General features: G+C 40.8%; 2 protein-coding genes and 1 non-coding gene across 12 annotated transcripts in view; 1 reads left to right on the forward strand and 2 right to left on the reverse strand.

Annotated features, from left to right (window-relative positions):
* Window positions 1-2,936: 2,936 nt before the first annotated feature.
* On the reverse strand, window positions 2,937-4,022 carry LOC100586367 (putative protein FAM172B). The gene has a single exon (XM_003261883.2). It carries the CDS (start codon window positions 4,020-4,022, stop codon window positions 2,937-2,939), a length of 1,086 nt encoding a protein of 361 aa, XP_003261931.1.
* An 8,660-nt stretch (window positions 4,023-12,682) lies between these two features.
* SENP7 (SUMO specific peptidase 7) overlaps window positions 12,683-25,736 on the forward strand; it is a 182,446-nt gene continuing 169,392 nt past the window's right edge. For 4 of the 10 annotated variants that reach the window (XM_012501064.2, XM_030801553.1, XM_030801554.1 and 1 more), the window contains exons 1-2: window positions 12,756-12,868; window positions 25,033-25,082. In XM_012501064.2, coding sequence (XP_012356518.2) covers window positions 12,829-12,868; window positions 25,033-25,082 — 90 coding nt within the window. In that variant the 5' untranslated portion in view covers window positions 12,756-12,828. Of the gene's footprint in view, window positions 12,869-25,032; window positions 25,083-25,736 lie in introns of all 10 variants that reach the window. The other 6 variants (XM_003261745.4, XM_003261746.4, XM_004091726.3 and 3 more) reach the window with 6 other exon arrangements.
* LOC115832213 lies at window positions 23,901-24,003 on the reverse strand. The gene has a single exon (XR_004027647.1). It is a non-coding gene; the product is annotated as a small nucleolar RNA U13 (small nucleolar RNA).

Genomic DNA, 25,736 nt, shown 5'->3' on the forward strand with positions numbered 1-25,736 from the left:
AAGACTTATGGCCTGCACCCTCTGGAGCTGTGGCCTGAGCTGAACCTGGGCCCCTTTGAGTCCTAGCTGAAGCTTGAGTAGCTGGGATATGGGAAGCAGTGTCTGAGGCTGCACAGGGCACTGGGGCCCTTGGTCTGGGCCATGAAACCATTCTTCCTTCCCAGGCCTCTGGGCCTATAATGGGATGGGCTGCCTCAAATGTCTCTGAAATGTCTGTCCTCAAGGGCTTTTCCCACTGCCTTGGATATTAGCATTTAGCTCCCTTTCAGTTATGCAAATATCTCTAGCAAGTGGTTATTCCACAGCTCACTTGAATTCCTCTCCAGAAAAAGCCTTTTCTCTACCACATGGGCAGGTTTCAAATTTTCCAAACATTCACTCTCTGCTTCCTGCTTAAATATAAATTTTAAATTTGAGTCATTTCTTTGCTCCCACATTTGAATGTAGGCTGTTAGAAGTAGCCAGGTGACATCTTGAATGCTTTGCTGTGTAGAAATTTCTTTCTGTCAGATACCTAAATCATCACTCTCACGTTCAAATTTCCACAGAACCTAGGGCAATGGCACAATGAGCCAAGCTCTTTGCTAAGGCATAACGTGTGAACTTTGCTCCAGTCCCTAAGTTCCACATTTCCATCTAAGACCTCGTCAGCCTGGTCTTCACTGTCCATATCACTATCAGCATTTTGGTCACAACCATTTAACCGGTCTCTACAAAATTACAAGCTTTCCCTCATCTTCTTGTCTTCTTTTGAGCCCTGCAAACCATTCCAACCTCTGCCCATTACCCAGTTCCAAAGCTGCTTCCACATTTTCAGGTATCTTTCTAGCAACATCTTTCTCCTTGGGACTAATTTTCTGTGTTAGGGTGTTCTTGCATGCTATAAAGAAATACCTGAGACTGGGTAATTTATAAAGAATAGGGGTTTAATTGGCTTATGGTTTTGGAGGCTACACAGGAACATGGTACTGGAATCTGCTTGGCTTCTGGGAAGGCCTCAGGAGTTTTCATTCATGGTGGAAGGTGAAGGGGAGTAGGCCACTCACATGGCAGAGCAGGAGCAAGAGAGAGAGAGGGTGGGGGAGGCACCACACACTTTCAAATGACCAGATCTCACTAGAACTCAGTATTGTGAAGACAGCACCAAGCTATGAGGGATCTGCCCCCATGACCCAAACACCTCCTACCGGGCCTCACATTCAGCATGGGGGATTACAATTCAACATGAGATTTGGGTAGGGACAAATATCCAAATCCAAACTATATCAACAAGTGTCATAAATAATTTATTTCTGAACACACTACTCCTTCTCAGTCTTTCAGCTGTAGCTGAGCTAGCCTTCTTTCTCCTGACTGAACACCTTTACATAGGCTGTTCATTTGCCTGTGACTTTGTTCCCCTAGCCAACTACTATTATTCTTCAAACTAAGCATCATTTTCTTTGGGAAATATTCCCTGAACCCCAAGGCTAGTTAGGTCTCATGCTAGATATTCCATGGCACCTTTTCCTTTTCCTTTTTTTTTTTTAAGGATGGAGTTTCGCTCTTGTTGTCCAGGTTGAAGTGGAGTGGCACGATCTTGGCTCACTGCAACTTTTGCCTCCCAGATTCAAGTGATTCTCCTGCCTCAGCCTCCCAAGTAGCTGGGATTACAGGCGCTCGCCACCATGCTTGGCTAATTTTTGTATTTTTAGTAGAGATGGGGTTTCACCATGTTGGCCAGGCTGATCTCAAACTCCTGACCTCAGGTGATCTGCCCACCTCAGCCTCCCAAAGTGCTGGGATTACAGGCATGAGACACCGTGCCCAGTCTCCTTTACTATTTAACACTCTTCACATTTGTAATTTCTTGGCCATTGTAAACTCTGTAAAGAGAAAGGCAATGTTGGGGTTGTTTGCTATGGTGTCCCAAACACCTAGTCTTGACTGGCACATAGCAAGCACTCAGATATTAGTTGAAGATATGAGTGAACACACGCACAAGACCAAGAAATTTATTAAAAAATTTTTTTTTCTTCAGACCTGGTGAACAGGGAGTACAACAAATTTTAACAAAAAACAAACATACAAAGAATGCAGTTTGCTTATGATGTTTAATTTTTATGTTCGCTTGTAATTTTACTATGGTATTAATATTATAGAAATCAAAGATTGATTCAATATCTAATTTTTATCAATTGCCATTTTGTTGTCATTATATCAAACCATAGCTTTTTAAAAGAAAGATCTTCACACTTAACACTGTAAAATATTAACGATGACACTGAATTCCCAGTTCATCAATAGGCTATAAGAGAGAATATGTTCACTTTTCAAAAAAGCAACAAAATGGCCAGGTGCAGTGGCTTATGCCTATAAGCCTAGCACTTTGGGAGGCCGAGGTGGGTGGATCACCTGAGGTCAGGAGTTCTAGACCAGCCTGGTGAACATGGCGAAACCCCGTCTCTAGTAAAAATACAAAAATTAGCTGGCCGTGGTGGCACGTGCCTGTAGTCCCAGCTACTTGGGAGGCTGAGGCAGGAGAATTGCTTGAAACTGGGAGGCGGAGGTTGCAGTGAGCTGAGGTCGTGCCATTGCACTCCAGCCTGGGCGACAGAGTGAGACTCCTCCTCCTCCAAAAAAAACAACAACAACAACAACAACAACAAACCTGGCCATATGCAGAACCTGGCCATGGCCATGTGCAGTGGCTAATGCCTATAATCTCAGCACTTTGGGAGGGTGAGGTGGGAGGTTCGCTTGAGGCCAGATTTCCATACCACCCTGGGCAGCAAAGTCAGACCCTGCCTCATAAAAACAAAATAATAAAAACTAACAAATCAAACCTCAAGCCAGAACATCATATTGTGTGTGAGTTGAAAGTGTTTTTTTTTCTTCCAGAATCTATATTAGCAAAGTTGCAGAAGGACAAAAAAAACTTAGATGACAAAAGTAGTTTAAGCACTTTGCTTTCTTTTGGTGGAGCTTCTAGTCACTATTGGCATTCGGGAGAAATTAATGGTTGTTCTGGCTTTTAAAGCTTTTTTAAAGTACTTAAAAATTGACTGAAGGCTAGAGGAAGGGGCTAAGCTGTACTTTTCTGTACCAGCAGAAACCATAGGAAATTCCTTTTTGAAAACAGTAGCTGTAGGTTTATCCAAAGGCTTAGGACTTGTCACCCATTCACGGCAGTGGTGCTTTATCCATGCTAATAATTGTACATCACTTCCCAGCTGGTGTCCTACATGATGTTCAGAGTCAATAAGTGCAACAGCATATACTTTGCTCATCACTTCCCACCTTCTACGAACAAGCAAGTCCATAAAAACCAAGCCTCCATAACCATGTACAATGAAGGCAATATCCTTGTCTTCAGTCTTTGAAATGAAGTAATCCCATATGTAAGCCATGTGTTCTTCAGGGGTGTTGCTGCATCTTTTTGGAATGCATTTGGGAGGATTCTGGAGAGAGAAAAAGCTCCCACCTTGAACCATTTTTAGAGAAGGCTCAATATTTTGTGTTAAAAGGCCTTTCCACTCTTTTTCCATCTTTAGTTCCACAAAATTATCATTGGGGTTTAGCACAATTACATCATAATGTGCCTGCATAGCCATTTGAATACATGGTATCTGACTTCCATGTTGGAGACCATGATGTATTATTGCCTGCTGACTCCACTGACCGGCTCGAAAGACCCCATGGTCTTGAAGAAGGACAAGAAGAGCAGAATGGTGATTTGTTAATGCTTTCTCGCTCATGAAAAAGAAGCTTCTTTGTTCTTCTTTATCAGCCTCAGGTGGGATATATACTTTTTCTAATTTGCACACTTTCTCCAAAAGCTCATAAATGTATTGTTCAAGCAAATGGCCAAGGGCCTGGTAGCGCATGCTATTTTTCTCAAGGACATTTTCATAATAGTTAAAGACAAAAGGCCTTTGTGTCTCAGTGTGTCTGAATTCAGCTTTTTCATTGAAGTCATATTTAAGTTCTCCTAGTAAGTCAGATTGTTCAATAAATTTTTGGAAGCTCAGCTCCTGTGTCATTGGTAACCACTGAAAGTTAAAAGAGTAATAGTATATAAGTGCTAGCAAAAGTAAAATGAAAATTTCAGCTTGCCAAATTCTTCCTATGGCACATGTTGCTAAATTAAGCATGTCAGAAAGACATTAACCTTCTAACCTATGGTAAAGACGTCAATTCGAAACAATTGTGAATGATTCAAAGCAGTGAAAGACTGAATATATGAAGGGACAATGGAGAGACCATATGTAAATATGGATTTTTTTGACACACAACCTGCAGCAACCTGCCCAGGAAGCCAACCCCTCATTTACAATAAACAACTCAGGAAGTCAGTTTGGTATAAGTAAGACTGGCAGGAAACCAGATTTCTATCACTAGTGAAAATTCAGGAAACTAACCAGTAACTTCTATAATAATTGGTGCCAAAGGGCAAGAACTTCATTAATAACTGACAACTTTCCTAATTTTGTCTCTATTTCCAACTTGAGACCAACCAGAGAGAGCCAAACATGTACCCCTAGCCAATCACGCAAGATGTCCCCATTTCTAGTTAGCTTACCTACAGCTTCCCCATGACAACTTGCAATCAGGGCAAATGTGAAGTCTTCACTTTTTTTCCCCACTGTACAGCTCTCCTACTCTTCTGCCTGCCTTGAGTCTCAGCCAAAATGCAAGTGATAGTGGTGGACTCCCTTGCTACAGCAGGTTCAGAATAAATAGGCTTTTCTCATTTGGTTGGTCTTCATTTATTTCTACAGAAGTTATTTAATAACTTTTGCTGTTAAATGAACGGCAGAAGATAGAAGCGGGAGTGAAATGTGAGTCAGGCAATGGAGATTATGATCAATTCAGCGAATACTAAAAGATACAGTTATTCTGATGTCTAAGAAGGAAAAAAATAGGCTAGATGAGAAGTTAACTTAGTTCCTGTAGGTAGAGCTTAAAGCGGGGGAAAAAAGGCTTTGAAAGGTTAAGTGGCTTTCCCTAAAGCCAAACAACTACCAAAGAAATGATAGCGTATGAGGCTGACTCTCAAATGCACATTCTTAACAGATATATTAACACTCTGCCTTCTTAATTGCTTAACACTGACACTGGCAAGCTACAACCTACTTCCAATAAGTTGCACTCAAAATGATTTTCAGTGCAACTCGAGTTGCTATTAGGCCTAAGGCAAAATTCAAATGGTGCTTGCTTGGATGTCTTAAGTCTCTTTTAATTTTTTTTTTTTTTTTTTTTTGAGATGGAGTCTCATCTGTCGCCCAAGCTGCAGTGCAGTGGTGTGATCTCGGCTCACTGCAACCTCCACCTCCCAGATTCAAGCAATTCTCCTGTCTCAGCCTCCCAAGTAGCTAGGATTACAGGCCCGCGCCACCACACCCAGCTAATCTTTTTGTATTTTAGTAGAGATGGGCTTTCACCGTGTTGCCAGACTGGTCTTGAACTCCTGAGCTCAGGCAATCCACCTGCCTCGGCCTCCCAAAGTGTTAGGATTACAGGCATGAACCACCACACCTGGCCAAATCTTTTTAAATTTTTAATTTTTTTCCCCACTTCAATAAGCTGGTCTAAGATTTCTTAACTCCCTTCTCACTTTCTAAATCTTATTCTCTAACCCCTCTCACCCAACAGGTACTTTATAAAGGTTTTTGGTTGTCCAAAGCACTATCCACACTGCTCTCCATTCCTTCCTTTTCTATTAAAAATGCTTCTAGTCTTTGCTGATCTCAGGTGTTATTTTTGAGAGACAGGGTCTGACTCTTTCACCCAGGATGGAGTGTGGTGGTGTGATAACAGTTCACTGCAGCCTTGACCTTCTTATCTTAGGGAAAAAAAAAATATTAAAAGAGATTTAAGACATCCAAGCAAGTACCCCCTGAGCCTCCCAAGTAGCTAGGACTACAGGCACATGCCACCGTGCCTGGCTAATTAATACAAATTTTTTTTAGAGATGGGATCTCACTATGTTGCCTAGACTGGTTTGAAACTCCTGGGCTCAAGTGATCCTCCTGCCTTGGCTTTCCAAAGCACTGGGATTACAGGTGTGAGTCACCATGCCCAGCCTCTCTCTCAGATGTTATTATGTAATTAATTTACTTTTTCTAAAGTGTAAATAATTGACAGACTTAACTATCCTTAAAATAATAAAAAAAAAAAAAAGGCCTTGAAAATGGATGCAATTCACGGCAAAAATCCACGGTCCAAAAATCCAAGAATTTTTTTTTTTTAGACAGAGTCTCGCTCTGTTCCCCAGGCTGGGGTGCAATGGCATGACCTTGGCTCACTGCAACCTCCGCCTCCCAGGTTCAAGCTATTCTCCTGCCTCAGCCTCTCAAGTAGCTGGGATTACAGACATGTGCCACCAAGCGTGGCTAATTTTTTCTATTTTTAGTAGAGAGAGGGTTTCACCATGTTGGCCAGCCTGGTCTCGAACTCCTGACCTCAGGCGATCCACCTGCCACGGCCTCCCAAAGTGCTGGGATTACAGGCATGAGCTACCGCGCCCAGCAAATCCAAGAATGTTTTACATTGAGGCCGTGGTGAAACAATCTAATGGGATGTCACAACCTTGTTCAAAATTTTCAATGGTGATGTTTGTTGACTTCTTGTTTCCAGACTGGCATGTAAAAATCTTGGAAGTTGCTACTCAGTCCTAAGAACAAGTAAAAAGCTAGACAAACCAAAAATCAACAGCTCTTCTTCATAAGATCCATAAAATAAGTAAGGTTACTGGGCATACTACCACCTCCAAAATTGGAGGGACTGAAAGCAGGTGAATGTAGAAAATCACAACTTACCAGAGCAGAAACTAGCTGCTGAAGCCTCCAATGGAACAAGTACCAGGATAGGTAAACCTGAAGGATCAGTGTGGACAAGTCAGAGGTACCTAGCCATTCCCTCTTCCCTGCTCCCCAATTTTTTTTAAGCTCCTGGAGCTCTCACATGTCCTCAGGGCGACTATCCACGCCTCTGGTAGTGGGTGGGGAAAAGCAGCCATTTTGAAATACGCCAGAGCGTTTTGTTCTTCTTAACAAGGTCTGCCCTCAGGAGAAGCTATTTAATCAGAAGCTAACCTGCTGGGGTTTTATCAGAGCCTAACTGACTTGGGGGAAGGGAAATACCCAACTCTAGCCCACTCTAGTTACCCTGCCCTACCCAAGGGGGTTGTAGTGAACTGAGACCTGTGAAGTTCACAGTCTAGATGCATAGGCTTACTAAAATTCTCAATGGTCTCCCTTCTCACTCAGAATGAAAACTAAGTTATTACCATGGCCGACAAGGTCTCACATGGCCCTTAGCTCTCCGATGTCATTTCCTACCACTCTCTCACTGGCTTACTCATCCAGTTATATGATCCGGGTCTTAGCTGTTTCTCAGGTGTCATTTCCTACCACTCACTCACTGGCTTACTTATCTAGTTACGTGATCTGGGTCTTAGCTCTTTCTCAGGTGTCATTGCCTACCACTCTCTTGTTTACTTCACCATAGTCGCACCTGGTCTGCTTTGCTGTCAATTTGTGAAGCAAGCTCCTGTTTTAAGGGTATTCACTCTTGCTATGCCCACAGCCTGGAATATTCCTCCCCATTATAGATATCTATAGGGCTTTTATTTTAAAGTTTCTGCCCACTTTTTATCTCATCAGAGTGATTTTCTTTGAGCAGTCTATCTGAAAGAGCAACTCTCTCCCTTCCTTTTTTTTTTTTGGCACTTATTACCAACTGACGTATGTTTGCTTAGTGTCTACTTCTCTCCATTAGAATGTAAGTTCCATGACAGTAGAAACAGGGACTTTGTTTTGTTCACTACTGTATCTCTAGTTCTTGGAATAGTGTCTGGTGCACAGTAGGCACTTAAATATTGTTAGAATTTTACAATTTTTTCCAAGCACATAAAGAAGTAAAGCACACTTTAAAAGTTCTCTAGCAATATATTAATACATAAGAGAAAGATGCAAAGCTTTTGAAAAATTATAGAGATTTCTTTTATAATTCTAAATGTAATAAATGTCAAAGGTTTATGAATTATTCTTAGAGAATATCCATCAATTTATATATGCTTTGTCTTTTGCAAATCAAGATAAACCATCTCTCAAGCAAATTCAACATGATTCATTAAAATAAAGAGGGAGAGAATCAAACAATTTTTATGCTTAATTTTCCAAAGAATGGATTAGAATAAGATAGTGTAGGGGAGGAAAAATAATTATTTCCTTAACCCTCATGAGTTCTTAGTTGGAATGAACCCTTGTAACAACAGAAAAACAAAGAAGTTTATTAATGCATGCAGCGCACATCACCTTAGAGAAACCTAAATGCGGAGTAACTCAAAACAGTGGCTCACAACTCTGGCTTATGTATCTTCAACGAAGAACAATACATTTGTGGAGAGAAGAAAGAACAAAGGAAAGAGTTTCAGGCTTCCAAGGGTGAGAAACTGTGGGAATGTAAATCTACAGAAGGAAACTAATACAGTAAGATTTGTTTGTAGATTCGTCTAGGGCTTTCTGGGCTGGTAAGAGTCTAGACAGAATTTATGTCCTGCCTTTTAGGCAGAAAAAAGAGGAGAGAGAGAGCTTTCCCTCCATTTTCTGCTTCTTAATTGCCTTCAGCTCAAAAATAATTTTTATATAAAAGAGGTATATTTTGGTCTGGCGCAGTAGCTCACGCCTGTAATCCCAGCACTTTGGTAGTCTGAGGCAGGTGGATCACGAGGTCAGGGGTTCGAGACCAACCTGGCCAACATGGTGAACCCTCGTCTCTACTAAAAATACAAAAATTAGCCGGGCATAGTGGCGGGCGCCTGTAATCTCAGCTACTCAGGAGGCTGAGGCAGGAGAATCACCTGAATCTGGGAGGCGGAGGTTGCAGTGAGCTGAGATCGTGCTATTGCACTCCAGCCTGGGCAGTAAGAGCAAAACTCAGTCTCAGAAAAAAAAAAAAAAAAAAAAAAAAAAAAAAAAAAAAAAAAGGCATATTTTGAGGTGACATTCTGGTTTCCTTCAATAGTTTACCTTCAAGAATAAGACTGTTAGAGCTAGAAGGGACCTTATTGATATTCTTAGCTAACATGTTTATTTTATAAATGGAGAAGTTGAGGCTTTCAAAGGTAAAGTGGCATGCCCAAAGTAGCTGAGGCAGCTCAGGAGCCTGAGAGAAGATTTTTTTTCCCCTTTTTTGACTTTTATTTTAGGGTCGGGGGAACGTGCAAATGTGTTACAAGGGTAAATTTTGTGTCACTGGGGTTTGGTATACAAATGATTTCATTACCCAGGTAGCAAGCATAGTATCTGATAGGTAGTTTTACAATGCTCACCGTCCTCCCACCCCAAGATTAGTTTTTACCAAAGATTTAAAAATGCATAGTATTTGACTTTTTATTTCATTAATTTACCAAAAATTTAGTGAGGCCATTTGGTAGGCACTTTGTTTCCTATGTCAAGTACTCCAGTCGTTTTATGTAGACTAAAATTTTAAAAAAGGAGAACAGCATATATGAATTAGAGAAAATTTGAAATTAGGCTTTTCCAGTATCCTGGATTAGGTGGTGACACAGCTGTAATGATTTGTTCTAGGTGTGGTTATTTCTTAAAATAAAAAACAATTGTGAAAATATACATAACAAAATTTACCATTCTAACCATTTTTAAGTGTGCAGTTCAGAGGCATTACGTACATTCACATTGTTGTGTAACCATTACTGACATCCATCCACAGAATGCTTTTCATTGTACAAAACTGTAACTCTATACTCATTCAACAGTAACTCCCCATTCTCCTCACCCTAGGCACTAGCAACCACCATTCTACTTTCGATCTCTCTTAATTTGACTTCTCTAGGTCAGGTGTGATTATCTTTAAAGAAGAGGGTGGGTGGGACACCAGAATCATAGACGCAAATAACTTTAATTAGCATATTTGGATTTTTAAGGAACCCCTTTCCTTTCTAGGATCAAAAGTGGTTACATTTAACAATATTTACATTTTTCATAGGTGATTAGTAAGCTTTTATAAAAGGTAATTTTATAATCTGAGAAGTTAGGAAATCCCCTGGTTACAGAGTAATAATCTAACACAGTAATTATAATCCTTTTTTATATTTAGGAAGGTCCTTTTGTATATACCATGCCATTAATAAGCACAGAATAGAGAATATTTTTACTCAGAAGATTTAAAAATGTCTAATGATACTTTTTTTTTTTTTTACAATGAGTAAGTTTGCATTTATTTTCATATTTAGGAAAGCAAAACAAAACAAAAAAACCTCTAGAAAATATGTTTTAAAGAAAGAATACTGTTTTGGTACAAAAGCAGTACCATTTTTCTTTTCCCAACACAGAAAGCAATTATGCAGTTTTTCAGAAAAATAATAATGCCTGTATTACAATTTCACTTAGTAAATTGTAGGAAATAATAGTGGTTGTGAAATTATATCTGTAGAAATTTCAAAATAAGATGAAAGTACATAATGTTCCTCCCCACTGTTCACCTCTCCCTAGGAAACAAAAAAGCTGTATTTAATCCACCAGAGGCAAGGACACATAGAAAAAAGAATATTAGAGATAGGAAAAAGAAAAAAGCAGATGTCACTAAGTGTTGGTTTTACCAAATTGGAGTATGCAACAGAATCGTCTGGGAAGTTTATTTTTTATTTTTTTTTTTGAGACAGGGTATCTCTGTGTCACCCAGGCTGGAGTACCATGTAATGATCATAGCTCACTGCAGCCTCAAAGTCCTGGACTCAAGTAATCCTTAAATCTCATCTTCCCCAGTAGCAGGAACTACAGGTGTGCTCCACCATGCCTGGGTCATTTTTTTTTTTGAGACAGTCTGGCTCTGTCGCCCAGGCTGGAATGCAGTGGCCTGATCAAGGCTCACTGCAACTTCAACTCCATGGGCTTAAGTGATCTTCCCGCCTTAGCCTCTTGAGTAGCTGGGACTACAGGCATGCGCCACCATGCGTGGCTAGTTTTAAATTTTTTTTGTAGAGAGGAGGTCTCACTATATTGCCCAGGCTGGTATCAAACTCCTGCATCTGGCCTGTATATTTTTGTGGAGAGGGGGGTCTTGCTTTGTTGCCCAGGATGGTCTTAAATGTCTGGGCTCAAGCTATTCTGCCTCGGCCTCCCAAAGTGCTGGGATTACAGACTTGAGCCACTGTGCCCGGCCCAGCTTGACTTTAGAGTCAGTTAAGTTCTTTAGTTAAAAAAGTTAATTTGGGCCGGGCGCGGTGGCTCATGCCTGTAATCCCAGCACTTTGGGAGGCTGAGGCGGGCGTATCACGAGGTCAGGAGATCGAGACCATCCCGGCTAACACGGTGAAACCCTGTCTCTACTAAAAAATACAAAAAATTAGCCGGGCGTGGTGGCGGGCGCCTATAGTCCCAGCTACTCGGGAGGCTGAGGCAGGAGAATGGCGTGAACCCAGGAGGTGGAGCTTGCAGCAAGCTGCGATGGCGACACTGCACTCCAGCCTGGGCAGCAGAGCGAGACTCCGTCTCAAAAAAAAAAAAAAAAAGTTAATTTGTGAGGAAACTGAAAATTCAATTATTTTTCAGAAAGCAATGTTTTTGTTAAACAGAAATTAACCAAATAAACCAACAAAATGAAATCCTTACAGTGAACTTTAATCCCAGCAAGACTTAAAGTATTTCTGCTTTGCAGTCATTCCTGCCATGTAGAACACTTCCCCAAGCCCAACACCCCACAACACCTGGGGCCTTACCTCTACCTGGGGACTGAACACATTATAATTAAGAAGGCTTGACTCACGATGAAGGGGACTGCTATAGTGGACGAGTTGGGCCGATCCCTTTATTGACTCCCGTAGGATGGGAGTTGGGGGTTGGAGGGATAGGGGTTAGGGGTATAAAGGGGCCAGCTTGGGAATCAAACCCTATTTCCAGAGTCCCTTCGGGCTTGGAACATGCCAAAAACATTTTCCTTGCTTAGAGCACTGTGCTGAATTTTGTTAAACTTGTGATTAAATCGTCATGAAAGCTTACACGTTCATTTAAAAATTATTCAGATATGCACCATTAGGGATAATCAGGCTAATAGTACCAGACGTTGAGTTCATTCAGGACTGGGCTAGTCCCTTAAGTATCGTGGTAAATGTTAATTGAACAAATTCCAGTTTATAGCCACCCACTTTCTGTCATATCAGCATTTCAGTTATTGAAAAATTAAGTTCTAGCTTTTCTTTTAAGGAACTTTAAAAATCACAAGTTTGAATTTTAAAAATAAATCCTAAGACATTTTTCCTCGTCTGCTGACATATTTCCACAGCAAACGCTAAACTAAAAGCTAGGCTATTATTAGGTAATTTTGCCATCTTAAAATCTTTTGGTTTCTGAGTTCGAGTTAGGGCGTTGGGGGCAAATATGTAAGAGAGGCTGTGAGGAATGTAATACTGCAAACGCTAACGTGTTGTTTTCATAGTTGTTTGGCCACCTCGCGAGATCCAGTGAACAGGAGGAGTTCCTGTTTTTCTCTTTTAATTTTTGTCAATCTAATCTTCAAAGTCAACAAAGCTAAAATCGAGCACTCAGGTGGTTCACTTCCCCAGAGGGGCTCAGATCATGAAATAAACGCCACCAAAAAAACGCTGGAAGAGGCAGCCCACAGTGAAAAGTCCCAGGAAGTGCTTTCCGGTTGAAGGTGGGAGGGGCAGCTGATTTCCGGTCGAAGGGCAGGCGACGGCTCTTGCGCAAGCGCGCTTCGCACTTTGCTGGCTTTTTTTTTTTTTTCCCCTCCCCCTCCCTCTCCCAAGCCGGAGGGGTCCTGAGGTGACAGCGCCTGCAACTGAAATTTCAGCAGCGGGAGAAGATGGACAAGAGAAAGCTCGGGCGACGGCCATCTTCATCCGGTGAGAAAGGGTCGGAGAAGGGCTGAACATATTGTCTTCTACCCGGGGCAAACGGGAGGCGCAGGCGGCAGCTGGGGTTGCGGCCCGAAGCCGCGAGGGCAGGGGCGGGGAGAGGAGGGGGCGCGCACAATGGAAGGCTCCCGGGTCGCCCCCGCCCCTCGAGTCGAAGACCCAGTCCGAGCTGTCATCGAAGCCTCGGGCGCTCTTCACCTCAAAACCCCTTTTATTTTTTCCCTCCTCCCGCGAACACCCTCCTTGCGTCTCATCGGCCCATGGATCTCCCCGGTTGGCTTGTCACTCTCTGCCACGCCTTCCTCGTAATTCCACCAATGTTCCAATTTCATTTCGGCTTCTCAGCGCCTGACCCCACTTTCCTCTCTTCCTTTGATTCTCGACTTTGCGTCCCTTCCCCTCTCCCTCCTCTTTCCCTCAGCAGGTAGCTGCTGCTAGGGAGGAAAGGTGGGGCTTGCGAACGGAGACTCCTTTTCTTTGATACAATGCCTCGCCGGGTCTCGTTCTGCTGAACAGGCCCGCCTAATAGCCTTTTTCTTTTCCAGCCTCCCCTGCGTCTTCCAAAAGTGATTGGAAAGTCAAACAAAGGATTTGAAGCCGTGCTTTCGTTGTGTTTTTATTTTCAGCATATTTTTGTTTTGGACGTTACTTTGTTTTAAGTGACTATCTTCAGTTTTGTGAACAACGTCTTGGAAACAAGAAAGTGGAGTTATAAAGACGTGAGGTAGAGCTCCTCCCAGTCGAGAAGTTTTTGTCAAACGTTTCATCCATTAAGGGGTCCTCAAGTCCTTGTGTTAAGTCCTATGGATGGTAGGAGGAGAGGACGAGGACTCATATACTTACAGTCCAGTACACAAACGAACGCCCAATGAATCAATTATTTCATTTCATTTTTCTGTTTCTTATGGTACCGTTGATTTCTGCAGAGACAGTGTTAACAATTCCAAATTTATTGGCCGGGCGCGGTGGCTCACGCCTGTAATCCCAGCACTTTGGGAGGCCGAGGCGGTCAGATCACAAAGTCAGGAGATCGAGACCATCCTGGCTAACATTGTGAAACCCCGTCTCTACTAAAAAATGCAAAAAATTAGCCGGGTATGGTGGCGGGCGCCTGTAGTCCCAGCTACTCGGGAGGCTGAGGCAGAATGGCGTGAACCCAGGAGGCGGAGCTTGCAGTTAGCCGAGATTGCACCACTGCACTCCAGCCTGGGCAACAGAGCGAGACTCCGTATCAAAAATAAAAAAAAAAAAACAAAAAAAATTCAAAATTTATTTAGGAGTGCCCTGTGGCAGTGCATCTCAAACTGCTTTCTGCCTTAATTGCAAAGGAGAGTGATTATGGATCTCTGGGGACACTGCTTGAAACAGTTGAAAACCTGAAATCCCTTTTCATATGCAACCAATGTTATTGATGTTCTTGGTGGGTATTCTGGAGATAATAGTTTTTTCCTTTGAAAGTACATGTATAAATGACATATACATGTATATTTATACATACATGTAGGTGTATGCCTCCAACTGATGAGTGTTTTAATAGTCTCCACCCCCCACCAAACCTCTAAGTAAAATGGACACATTAGGAAAACGCACAATGCTTAGCGGGTGTCATTTGCGTGCTTCCAACACAGAACTTTAGGTATAATCATATCTTCGTTTGAGATGCACAGTCTTTTTTAAGTAAATGCATTTCATCTAGGTTTAATACATTTTTGAGGAGGGAAGGTAAGATATTTGCCTTGTACTTAAACAAGTCACATTCCCCTTTACCTGATTGCACTTAGATTTATTTATTTGTCACAGTAACTTGATGTAAGTAGTTGTGGGAAGTGGATTTTGATAATAAAGCTGTTAATCCTTAAAAGACATTGATATTTACGTTAGTTATATCCCTGGAGAGCGTTTTCTTTTTCTCGTGATCTCTCTTTTGGAGCTGTCCTTTCTGAAAAGTAAGGTATAATAAAATCCATACCCAAATCTAATGTTACCTAGCTGTTCTCCAGTATGCCTCTAGTTTTAAGATGTGCACTGATTAATTTTTAAGTATGCTTCTGCTTTTCTTAATAGTGTATATTTAATTTCCTGAATAAATTCTCAGAAATAAAAAATCAGCTGGTTGAAAGATTCCGTGTAATGGTTGTATGCATGCAGTTGCCATTTCCTTGTAAGTTGTTGCTAACTGGAACCCAAATGAAGTGACTTTTTTTTTTTTTTTTTTTTTTGAGATGGAGTCTCGCTCTGTTGCCCAGGCTGGAGCGCAGTGGTGCAATCTACCACCTCTGCCTCCCAGGTTCAAGCGATTCTCCTGCCTTAGCCTCCCTAGCAGCTGAGATTACAGGTGCCTGTCACCATGCCCAGTTAATTTTTGTACTTTTAGTAAAGACGGGGTTTCACAATGTTGGCCAGGCTGGTCTTGAACTCCTGAGCTCAGGTGATCCACCTGCCTCGGCCCCCCAAAGTGCTGGAATTACAGGTGTGAGCCACCGCGCCTGGCCATGAAGTGACATTTATAGTCATCAAAGTTTCCTAAGTACACAGAAGAGTTTGATTAATAAAACAGGAAGAAGAGGTAGAAGGAGGGTGGGTAGCAGTAGAAAGATAAAACACAAAATTTGAAGTTTTATCTGTGAGACTATATTAGGCTGCCCTAAACTTTCTGCTAAACAAGGAAGAACTGTAAAATGTTCACAGTGTACCGCTCAAAACTTTTTCAGTTGCAAGTAGCAGAAACCCAATTCCAGCTGGTTTAAGCTAAACACATGTATTTGTAACTCATATAACTGATAACTATAAAGCAGTATGTTAGATGGTGATACACATTAAAAAATGGCTGGCATCAGAGACAGGTTCATTGAAGTTGAATGATAAAGTGTGTGGGAGCAAGGGAGAATGACCATTAAAAGTGTTAACAAAAATACAGCACAGATAAATTAGAATCATAGACTGCAATTTTCAAGTGGATTTTTGAATCAAAATAGGAAACGTCAAGTAAATTTGAACCAGTTTTCAACTGATTGCTTCAGGCAACATTCTTGGAGGCCTGTGTCACTCTCATTTGCAGTTAAGGATGCATGCGTTCTTTAAGTACTTAGGCAGTAGACACTGTGCTAAGAACTTTACAAACTTCAATATTTTCAAAAGCTTTATAAGGTAATTGTTTTTCATTTGCAGATGAGAAAACTGGGATTTAGGGGCAGGATAAAGATTAGTAATAGCTAGTAAGAAACAGAATTCAAAATGTGGTCTCTAATTACAAAATTGATAGTTTTAACTTCATTTACTGCTACTAGTGTCCCTGGTGATATAACTTTCTTAAATCTTTCAGTAGGTCCAGATGATGTTTGTTTTGCATTGAAAGTGTAATGAATGATAATTGAAGCTCGAGATGAGAACTTAACAATTAGTTATTATAAAGCTGCATTATTTGCAGAGATCTTAGTTGAAGTCATTGGAATGAATGGGATTGCCCACAAAAATAGTATAGAGTGAGGAAGGTCTTAAATCACATACAACTAATTTCAAAGTGGGGAGGAAGAGATATTACTAAGCAGTTAGATAGGCCGATTAGGATTGTGACAGGTTCGGGAAGAAAGGGAGGAGAGTAAAAAATATGTTAGCCTTTCAGAGAGTTAAAGTAGCATGAGGGTACTGGATTTGGCAATTAGGAGGCCACTTTTACTGATGGTAAGAGTGGTTAGTAGACTAGTAGACAAAAGCCAGATTTCAACAGGCTAGAGGAATGAGTGGCAGTGAGGAAATGGGGCAGCAAAAGTAACCTGAGAAAATGAGATGGGAAGGAAAGATTTCTAGAACAAGCTCGAGTAGGAAATCAGGTAGAAAGGCTTGTTTTTTTTAAGAATATGAGAGACTTAAATCAGGTTGGTAGGGAGCGGGAAAGGGGTGGAGAGGGAAAGATTGAATATATATCAGGTAAGAGATAATGGAGTGAGGTCCCAGAAGAAATGGGAGAGAGGGATGACATCAAGGAACAGTTTGGTGAGATATAGGGAAAGGAGAAAAGATGGATAAAGATATAGACAAATCTTGAGAAGCTAAAGATGCTGCAGTTGTGGCTTCTAAAATGAAATAATAAGGTAATTTTTTGAGAAAGGGACTTTTAAATGGTACTGGGAATGCAAGATAGGTCAATTAGGGATGAATATATATTAAGTACTCTTGCAGTCTTAGTTAAAGCAAGTGTGAGTTTTATAGTAGTTGGAGCTGTTAATACTTTGTGACTTAGTAGTGCCAAGCAGTACAAGAGCAAGAGTTTGGAAGAAAAATGAGTTTAATTTTACTTAAAGGGTGTAGCAAGATAAAAGGGCAAAGAGTGGATTTAGTGGCAGTGAGGAAGACAGTATATAGAATGAAAGGTTTGCATTTGAGAACTTGAGAGTTTTCCTTAAAGCCATAAGGAACAGTTTTCCTTAAAGCCATTCTTTTTTTTGGGGGGGGGGGCGGAGTCTCGCTCTGTCCCCCAGGCTGGAGTGCAGTGGCACTTTCTCGGCTCACTGCAAACTCCGCCTCCCGGGTTCCTGTCATTCTCCTACTTCAGCCTCCTGAGTAACTGAGACTACAGGAGCCTGTCACCATGCCCGGCTAATTGTTTTTTGTATTTTTAGTAGAGATGGGGTTTCACCCTGTTAGCCAGGATGGTCTTGATCTCCTGACCTCGTGATCTGCCTGCCTCGGCCTCCCAAAGTGCTGGGATTACAGACGTGAGCCACTGCGCCCAGCCTCCTTAAAGCCATTCTTGAATGCATATTGCTGAAATGGAGATATGTAGAAGTTTGTACCATTAAATGAAGATGAGTCCATTGTTTTGAGTGAGTTGATTAATGGATGTTTTAGTGCTTCAGAATGATGGTGAATTTTGATGATACATAAACTATGAACCAAGAATCAGAGTATTCTAGACATGTTGGAGAGGATCTTGGGTCAGTAGATGGCAGTCATAAATATGGGAAAGGGAATATATCCAATTTTTTTTTTTTCTTGAGATGGAGTCTCGCTCTGTTGCCAGGCTGGAGTGCAGTGACGTGATCTCAGCTCACTGCAACCTCTGCCTCCTGGGTTCAAGTGATTCTCTTGCATCAGCCTCCTGAGTAGCTAGGACTACAGGTGAGTGCCACCATGCCCAGCTAATTTTTGTATTTTTAGTAGAGACAGGGTTTCACCATGTTGGCTAGGATGGTCTTGATCTCTTGATATCATGATCCACCTGCCTTGGCCTCCCAAAGTGCTGGGATTACAGGTGTGAGCCACTGTGCCCAGCCAGGAATGTATACAATTTATGTTAATTTTAAAGGAGGAATTATTATAATAAAGTTAGAATATTAATGGGAGATGGTGGCGGTGGGGAAGGAGATTTTTTTTTTGTCTTCCTCCCCCAGGAAACAATGGAGATTGTTCATCTCTACTTCTGTTTTATAAGTGGGAGAGTTTTAACAAAGTAATATATCTAATAAAAAGCTAGGATTTAGTTAACCTAAGGTGGAGGAGAAGTTCAAGGAAAATATTCAAAATTTAAGGAAACTGTATTGACTTTGGAAAAGAATTTGGTAAACTAGGGAAGAGATGGAGAAGATGTAGATGAGGGGGTAGAATTCAATTATATGAGGTGTGATAATAAGAAGGTGATAGGCTATAGGGATTGACATCTTGGTGGTGATTCCCAGGCCTGATGATGGAAGGCAGAGGATGGAAAAGTAAATTAAGGGGGTATGGTAACACAGAGAATGGGTTATGAATAAGATTGAGTAGCTCCAAAGATCCAGACTAGAATTCTGTTATAATGCCTTCCTGATGAATAACTTTCATTTGGGTTTTCAGTAATTTATGAATCTGGCTGATGTGGTCTGCTTCATCCTAGTTCGTGTGTGCTTGTATTGGTAAATCACCCTTGGGTTCTGCCTGTCTAAACCTTATTCTTCAAAGTCCAGTTCTTTTTTTTTTTTTTTTGAGATGGGATCTTGCTCTGTTGCCTAGGCTGGAGTGCAGTGGCACGATCATAGCTCACTGCAGCCTTGAACTCCTGGGCTCAGGCTATCCTCCTACTTCAGGCTCCGGAGTAGCTAGGACTACAGGCCTGCACTATCACGCCTGGCTATTTTTTAAAAAAACTTAGTTTTTGTAGAGATGGGGGTCTCACTGTGTTACCTGGGATGGTCTTGAACTCTTCACCTCAAGCGATCCTCCCACCTTGGCCTCCCAAAGTGCTGGGATTATAGGCATGAGCCACCATGCCTGGCCCAAGCCCAGTTCAGTTGTGCCTTTCCAAGAACCATTTCCTTAATTAACTCAAACTTAAATTTATGCCTGTTTCTGCACTTCTGTGGGTTTTTATGCCTCTTATATGATAATTATCAGATTCCATCATATATTCTAGCTTGCTGAGTTGTCTAATGTCTATTGCTATACTATTAACACTGTGACAGGGACTGTCATTAATTTTATTTCCCCATAGCATCCAGTATGCCTAGAGTGTACTGGTTTAGAGTACCATCTCTGGAATATGACCAGTGATGGATCACTATGGTAACATTGGGCAAGTTATTTGGATTCCTCAAATCTTAATTTCTTAATCTATGAGATGGAGATTATACATTATTGATTTCATGATATAAGGATTAAGGAAAATAATTTGTGTAAAGCACTTAGCATAATTCCAGGCAATGATAATTACTATTATGTCAAATAAATAGGCTGGGCGCGGTGGCCCATGCCTGTAATCCCAGCACTTTGGGAGGCCAAGGTGGGCAGATCACTTGAGCTTAGGAGTTCGAGACCAGCCTGGCCAATATGGTGAAACCCTCTCTCTACTAAACATATAAAAAATTAGCCAGGCATGGTGGTTCCTGCCTGTAGTCCCAGGTACTCGGGAGGCTGAAGCAGGAGAATCGCTTGAACCTGGGAGGCGGAGGTTGCAGTGAGCCGAGATCGTGCCACTGCACTCCAGCCTGGGTGACAGAGCAAGACTCAGTCTCAAAAAAAAAAAAAAAAAATTATGGAATAAATAAGTGAATGAATGGGAAAAGTTATGCCTTTAGTTTTTTGACTCATATATTTAGAATTAGATTAATTGGAGAGATTTTCCTATATGCTAATGCTAATATACTGCGGTCTCTTAAAGGGAGATACTTGACTATAAAATGTTATAGTTACCATTTCTTTTGCACTAACTATATGTTAGACATAATGCTAAATGCCTTAATATAGACTATCATGCTTTAATCTTAATGATTAAAAAGGCAGATATTCTCCCCCATTTTACAGATGAGAAGCTGAGACTCAGAGAAGTCACACCTAGTAAGCTGAGATGCAAATTTAGGTTGTCTAGCTTTAAAATATGTACTCTTGAGTATGATAACTATACCATACAGTCTCAAGTCGAGGCACATCATATGCTTATTTAAACACTCCAGAGCTAACCTGGTATAAGATGGAGCAAGTCAGCTATAAGAAAATTGTAAATTTTTTTATTAGACAAAGTTGGCCAAGAAGAAAAAAACATACATATTTGGGAATTCACAGTAGCTTTAATGAAAGGAAATAGGGGAACATACTACAAAACAGGATGGAAGCACTTTTAACCCAGTGAGATATTTTGGGGATATAAATTTGTAAATTAAAATTTAAGGAACTGATATTCCTTTAAAAATGACATGTACTTTTTTATTTGTGTAAATTTAAGGGGTACAAGTACAGCTTTGTTATGTGGGTATATTGTATGGTGGTGAAATCTGGGCTTTTAGTGTAATCATCACCTGAATAGTGTACATTGTACCCGTTAAGTAATTTCTCATCCCTCACTGTACTACTCTTAGCCTTCTAAGTCTTCAATGACTGTTATTCCACACTCTATGTCCATGTGTACACACATTATTTAGCCCCTACTTATAGTAAAAATATGTGTATTTGACTTTCTGAGTTCTTTTTTTTTTCTTTTTTCTTTTTCTTTTTGAAATGGTTTCGCTCTGTGGTCCAGACTGGAGTGCAGTGGTGCAAAAACGGCCCACTGCAGCCTCGACCTCCTGGGCTCAAGCGATTCTCTCACCTCAGCCTCCCAAGCAGCTGAGACCACAGGTGGTGTCACTGTACCCAGCTAATTCAAATAAATATTTTTAGAGACAGGGTCTCACCATGTGGTGCAGGCTGGTCTCAAACTCCTGGGGTCAAGAAGTCATCCTGCCTTGGCCTCTCAAAGTGTTGGGATTATAGGTGTGAGCTTCTAATCTGAGTTGTTCCACTGAAGATGAAGGTCTCCAGTTCTGTGTTAGTGTAAAAGACGTGAGTTCATTCATTTTTCATTCCTGAATAGTATTCCATTGTGTACATATAGATAATGTGTTTTGTTAAATTTAAAATTGACTGGAAAATGAATTTCTACAGGATACTTTCTTATCACTTACTTAAAAAATTCTTTATTTTTGGTAGTCAACTTGAGTACTAGTTTATTGAAATTATTTGAAGTTATCAAAAGCTTAAGTATAGAGGTGAAAATAATTTTTTTTTTTTTTTGAGATGGAGTTTCGCCCTTGTTGCCTAGGATGGAGTGCAATGGTGTGATCTTGGCTCACTGCAACCTCTGCTCCTGGGTTTGAGCGATTTTCCTGTCTCAGCCTCCTGAGTAGCTGGGATTATAGGTGCCTGCCACTACACCCAGCTAGTTTTTTTTTTGTATTTTTAATAGAGATGGGTTTCCCCTTGTTGACCAGGCTAGTCTCGAACTCCTGACCTCAAGTGATCCAACCACCTCGGCCTCCCATTAGTGCTGGGATTACAGGTGTAAGCCACTGTGCCTGGCCCAAAAATAATTTTTTTTTTTTTTTTTTTTTTTTTTTGAGACAGAGTCTTGCTGTTGCCCAGGTTGGAGTGCAGTGGCGTGATCTCAGCTCACTGCAGGCTCCGCCTCCCGGGGTTCACACCATTCTCCTGCCTCAGCCTCCCAAGTAGCTGGGGCTACAGGCGCCCGCCACCTCGCCTGGCTAATTTTTTGTATTTTTAGTGGAGACGGGGTTTCACCGTGTTAGCTAGGGTGGTCTCGATCTCCTGACCTCGTGATCCACCCGCCTCGGCCTCCCAAAGTGCTGGGATTACAGGCGTGAGCCACCGCGCCCGGCCCCAAAAATAATTTTTTAGATCAGGAGAACATTACATGGTTTTTCAGGAAATGCATATAGTGAAACTAATGCTGTGTATTATGAACTTAGAAGAAATCATTTCAGCAATATAGATTTCTGGGCAGTCTATATTTCATTAGTTATTATTATTTCTGATTTTAAGTACCATATAGTACACATATCTTTAGTATATAGTTCTGTGACTTTTTTTTTTTTTTTTTAAATTTGAGACAGTGTCTTGCTCTGTTGCCCAGGCTGGAGTGCAGTGGTGCCATCATGGCTCACTGCAGCCTCAACTGCCTGGTTCAAGTGATCTTCCCACCTCAGCCTCCTGAGTAGCTGGGAGTACAGGTGCACACCACCACACTCGGCTAATTTTTGTACTTTTTTATGCAGACGGGGTTTCACCCTTTTGCCCAGGCTGGTCTCAAACTCCTCAGCTCAAGCGATCTACCCACCTCAGCCTCCCAAAGTGCTGGGATTACAGGCATGTGCCACCATGCCTGGCTCCCGTCACTGTTTTAACTGGTGTTACCATAGGTTTATTTAAACTCTTCTTGAATTTCAGAGAAATAGAATCATATATTCTTCTGCATCTGGTTTCCTTTGAGCATGCCTGAGAGATCTATCCATATTGTGTGTAGCAGTAATTCATTATCTTTTATTGCTGTATAGTTTTCCATTATATAAATATGTTTATCCATACTTGATGGATATTGGGGTTGTTTCCAGTTTTTGGATATTAAGAACAAAAATACCTGAATATTCTTATTTCTGTTGGTTATTTATCTAAAAGTGTAATTGTTGGACATTGCATAGGCAGGTGTCTAACTTCAGTAGATGCTGGTGAAGCAGATGTACTCATTTACACTCTTATCAAGAGTATATGAGTTCTAGTCTCTCACCAATACTTGGTGTTGTCAGTCTTTTTACTTTTACCCATTCTAAATGGCTGTTTAATGGTTTTCCTTGCCATTTTAATTTTGCATTTCCCTAGTGATTATGAAATTGAGCACCTGTTTATATGTTTATTGGCCATTTGGATATTCTTTTTTTGTGAAGTGCCTATTCAGACTTTTGTCCATTTTGAAGATAGGATTATCTTGCTTTTGCTTTGTAGGAGTTCTTTATATATTCTGGTCATGAATTCTTTGACAAATACATGTATTATAAATATTTTTCTTTTAATCTTGACATGCCTTTTCACTCGATGATTTTTGATGAACAGAAGTTCTTTTTTTAAAATCTGAGACAAGGTTTCACTCTGTCACCCAGGCTGGAGTGCAGCGTTGCAGTCATGGCTCACTGCAGCTGTAACCTCCCAGGCTCGAGTGATCCTTCCATCTCAGCCTCCTGAGTAGCTGGAACTACAGGCATGTGCTACCATGTCCAGCTACTTTTTAAATATTTTTGTAGAGATGGGGTCCCACTGTGTTGCCTAGGCTGGTCTCGAACTCCTGGGCTCAAGTGATCCCCATGCCTTGGCCTTCCAAAGTGTTGGGATTACAGGCATGAGCCACTGTACCTGACCTTTTTTTTTCTTTTTTCTTTTTCAAAGTGAATCCAGGCCAGGCTCGGTGGCTCATGTCTGTAATCCCAGCACTTTGGGAGGCCGAGGTGGGTGGATCACCTGAGGTCAGGAGACCAGCCTGACCAACATGGAGAAACCTTGCCTCTACTAAAAATACAAAATTAGCCGGGCGTGGTGGCACATGCCTATAATCCCAGCTACTCGGGAGGCTGAGGCAGAAGAATCGCTTGAACCCGGGAAGTGGAGGTTGCGGTGAGCCGAGATTGCGCCACTGCACTCCAGCCTGGGCAATAAGAGCAAAACTCCGTCTCAAAAACAAAACAAAACAAAAAAACACGCTAATCTAGTGTGGTTCTTTATTTTTTTTTCATGTCAGATGGGTAATACGCTGACCTGGTAACAAGGTTCAAGGTGGCGCATCTCACAGATGCGTGTGAACACCCAGTCATCATGCTCATGAGCTACAGTAGGATCAGAAGTTCTTAATTTTAATGAAGTACAGTTTATTAACGTTTTCATTTGTGGTTAGTACTACTTGTGTCCTCTTTGAAAAATCTTTGCCTACCCAAAGGTCATGAAGATATTCTCCTACTTAAATGTAGATGCTTTGTTTTTATCTTTGACATTTCAATCTATGATTCATTTCAAATTAATTTTGTGTATGGTGTGAGGTAGTCAAGGGTGTTATTGCCCCATTTGGTTATCAGATTGCCTCAGCATCATTTTGAAAATCATCCCTTTCCTATGGAATTGCAGTTGTGCATTTGCCACAAGCAGGTCACCATATAGATGAATCTCTGCCATTTATTTTTTTAGTAAAATCTGTGATATATTCCAGTAGACTATAAGTTTCAGGAAAGTTTGGAATTTGCTCACTATACTGTACTGCCTAATTTGCCCACTATACTGTACTCATTGCCTAGCACAGTGTCAGGCACATAATAGACATTGAATTAATGTTTGCTGGTTGGAAGTTAGAACTCAGAAAAATCCACAGCAAGTCTGAAAAATGTTGGTGAGTAAAAGAGAGTTAAGCTGTTCCCAGTTGCACAGCATGCTTAGATATGTAGTAGAACTGAAAGTGTTTTTATAGAATATTCTCAACTTCTAACTTCTAGAATGTCACCTGCTTCTACCTCCCCCATTATAAGAATTTGTCTGATCAAATGGTTCCACTACTAGGTGTGAGGTCTTTGGTCAGGGAATTTCTGTTTAGTTCTTAGAGCCAAGTTTTCCTCTTTCTTTTGTATTGTCATGATATATATATTTATATATATAAATATTTTACTGGAGACATTTTGTGAGAATCTGCTATTCTTCTGACACATGTAGTTATTTTTTGACTTTTATGTTTAGCCCTTGAGTTTTGTAAAATGTGTAAGTTCTAAATCTAACAAGTTAATTTAAAACAAAGGATGAATGTGAAAGAATCTCCTTTGTCAAACTGTTTATCTCATTTAGATGTTAAACGATAATTTTTACCACATCTTTGGTTTTTGTAGAAATCATCACAGAAGGAAAAAGGAAAAAGTCATCTTCTGATTTATTGGAGGTAGGCATTTGTTTTGCTTTTAACCTATTATCTTTGGAATTACTGATATTGAAAGTATTTTGCTGTTTGTCTTTTTAATAACATTTTAAAGAAAATAGTATAAAACTTCAGTCAGTGTTTTGGGAGAGTGGTGTATTCTAATTAACTGAAGGTTAACCAGGAGACTCTTCTACCAACTTTGTTTAAATAGTTGACTGGTATACTTTCTGGACCAGATGACCGGTATACTTTCCAGAGCTCATTTTAGATTTTATTTAAAACATAGCACAGCATTTCTTTGATGACTTAATCTATTAGAGTACCAATGTTTATTCATTAGTAATGCTGTAGATGCAGAATAGTTGTACTCAAGGTATGTGCTGAACATTACTATTGGGAATATGTCCTTTTAAGCCTCTTTTTTTCATTTATTTCTTCTACATAAGCCAAGAGTAGCAAAACAAACAAAATGAAGTTTCTACCTATATAGGAAGTGTTTTAAAAAATTAATTCCTTTTAAGAAAGATAATCTTTTTCTTTTCTTTTTTTTTTTTTTTAAGAGACAGGATCTTGCTCTGTTGCCCAGGCTCAAGTACAGCTCACTGCAGCCTTGAACTCGTGGGCTTTGGTGATCCTCCTGCCTCAGCCTCCCATGTAGCTGGGAATACAGGGATG

The sequence above is a fragment of the Nomascus leucogenys genome, chromosome 21 (genome assembly GCF_006542625.1).
Source record: "Nomascus leucogenys isolate Asia chromosome 21, Asia_NLE_v1, whole genome shotgun sequence".
Classification (NCBI taxonomy): Eukaryota; Metazoa; Chordata; class Mammalia; order Primates; family Hylobatidae; genus Nomascus; species Nomascus leucogenys.

Bases quoted from the DNA above. Each gene is read 5' to 3' on its own strand.
- LOC100586367 (XM_003261883.2), bottom strand. From the start codon at position 4,022: ATGACACAGGAGCTGAGCTTCCAAAAATTTATTGAACAATCTGACTTA.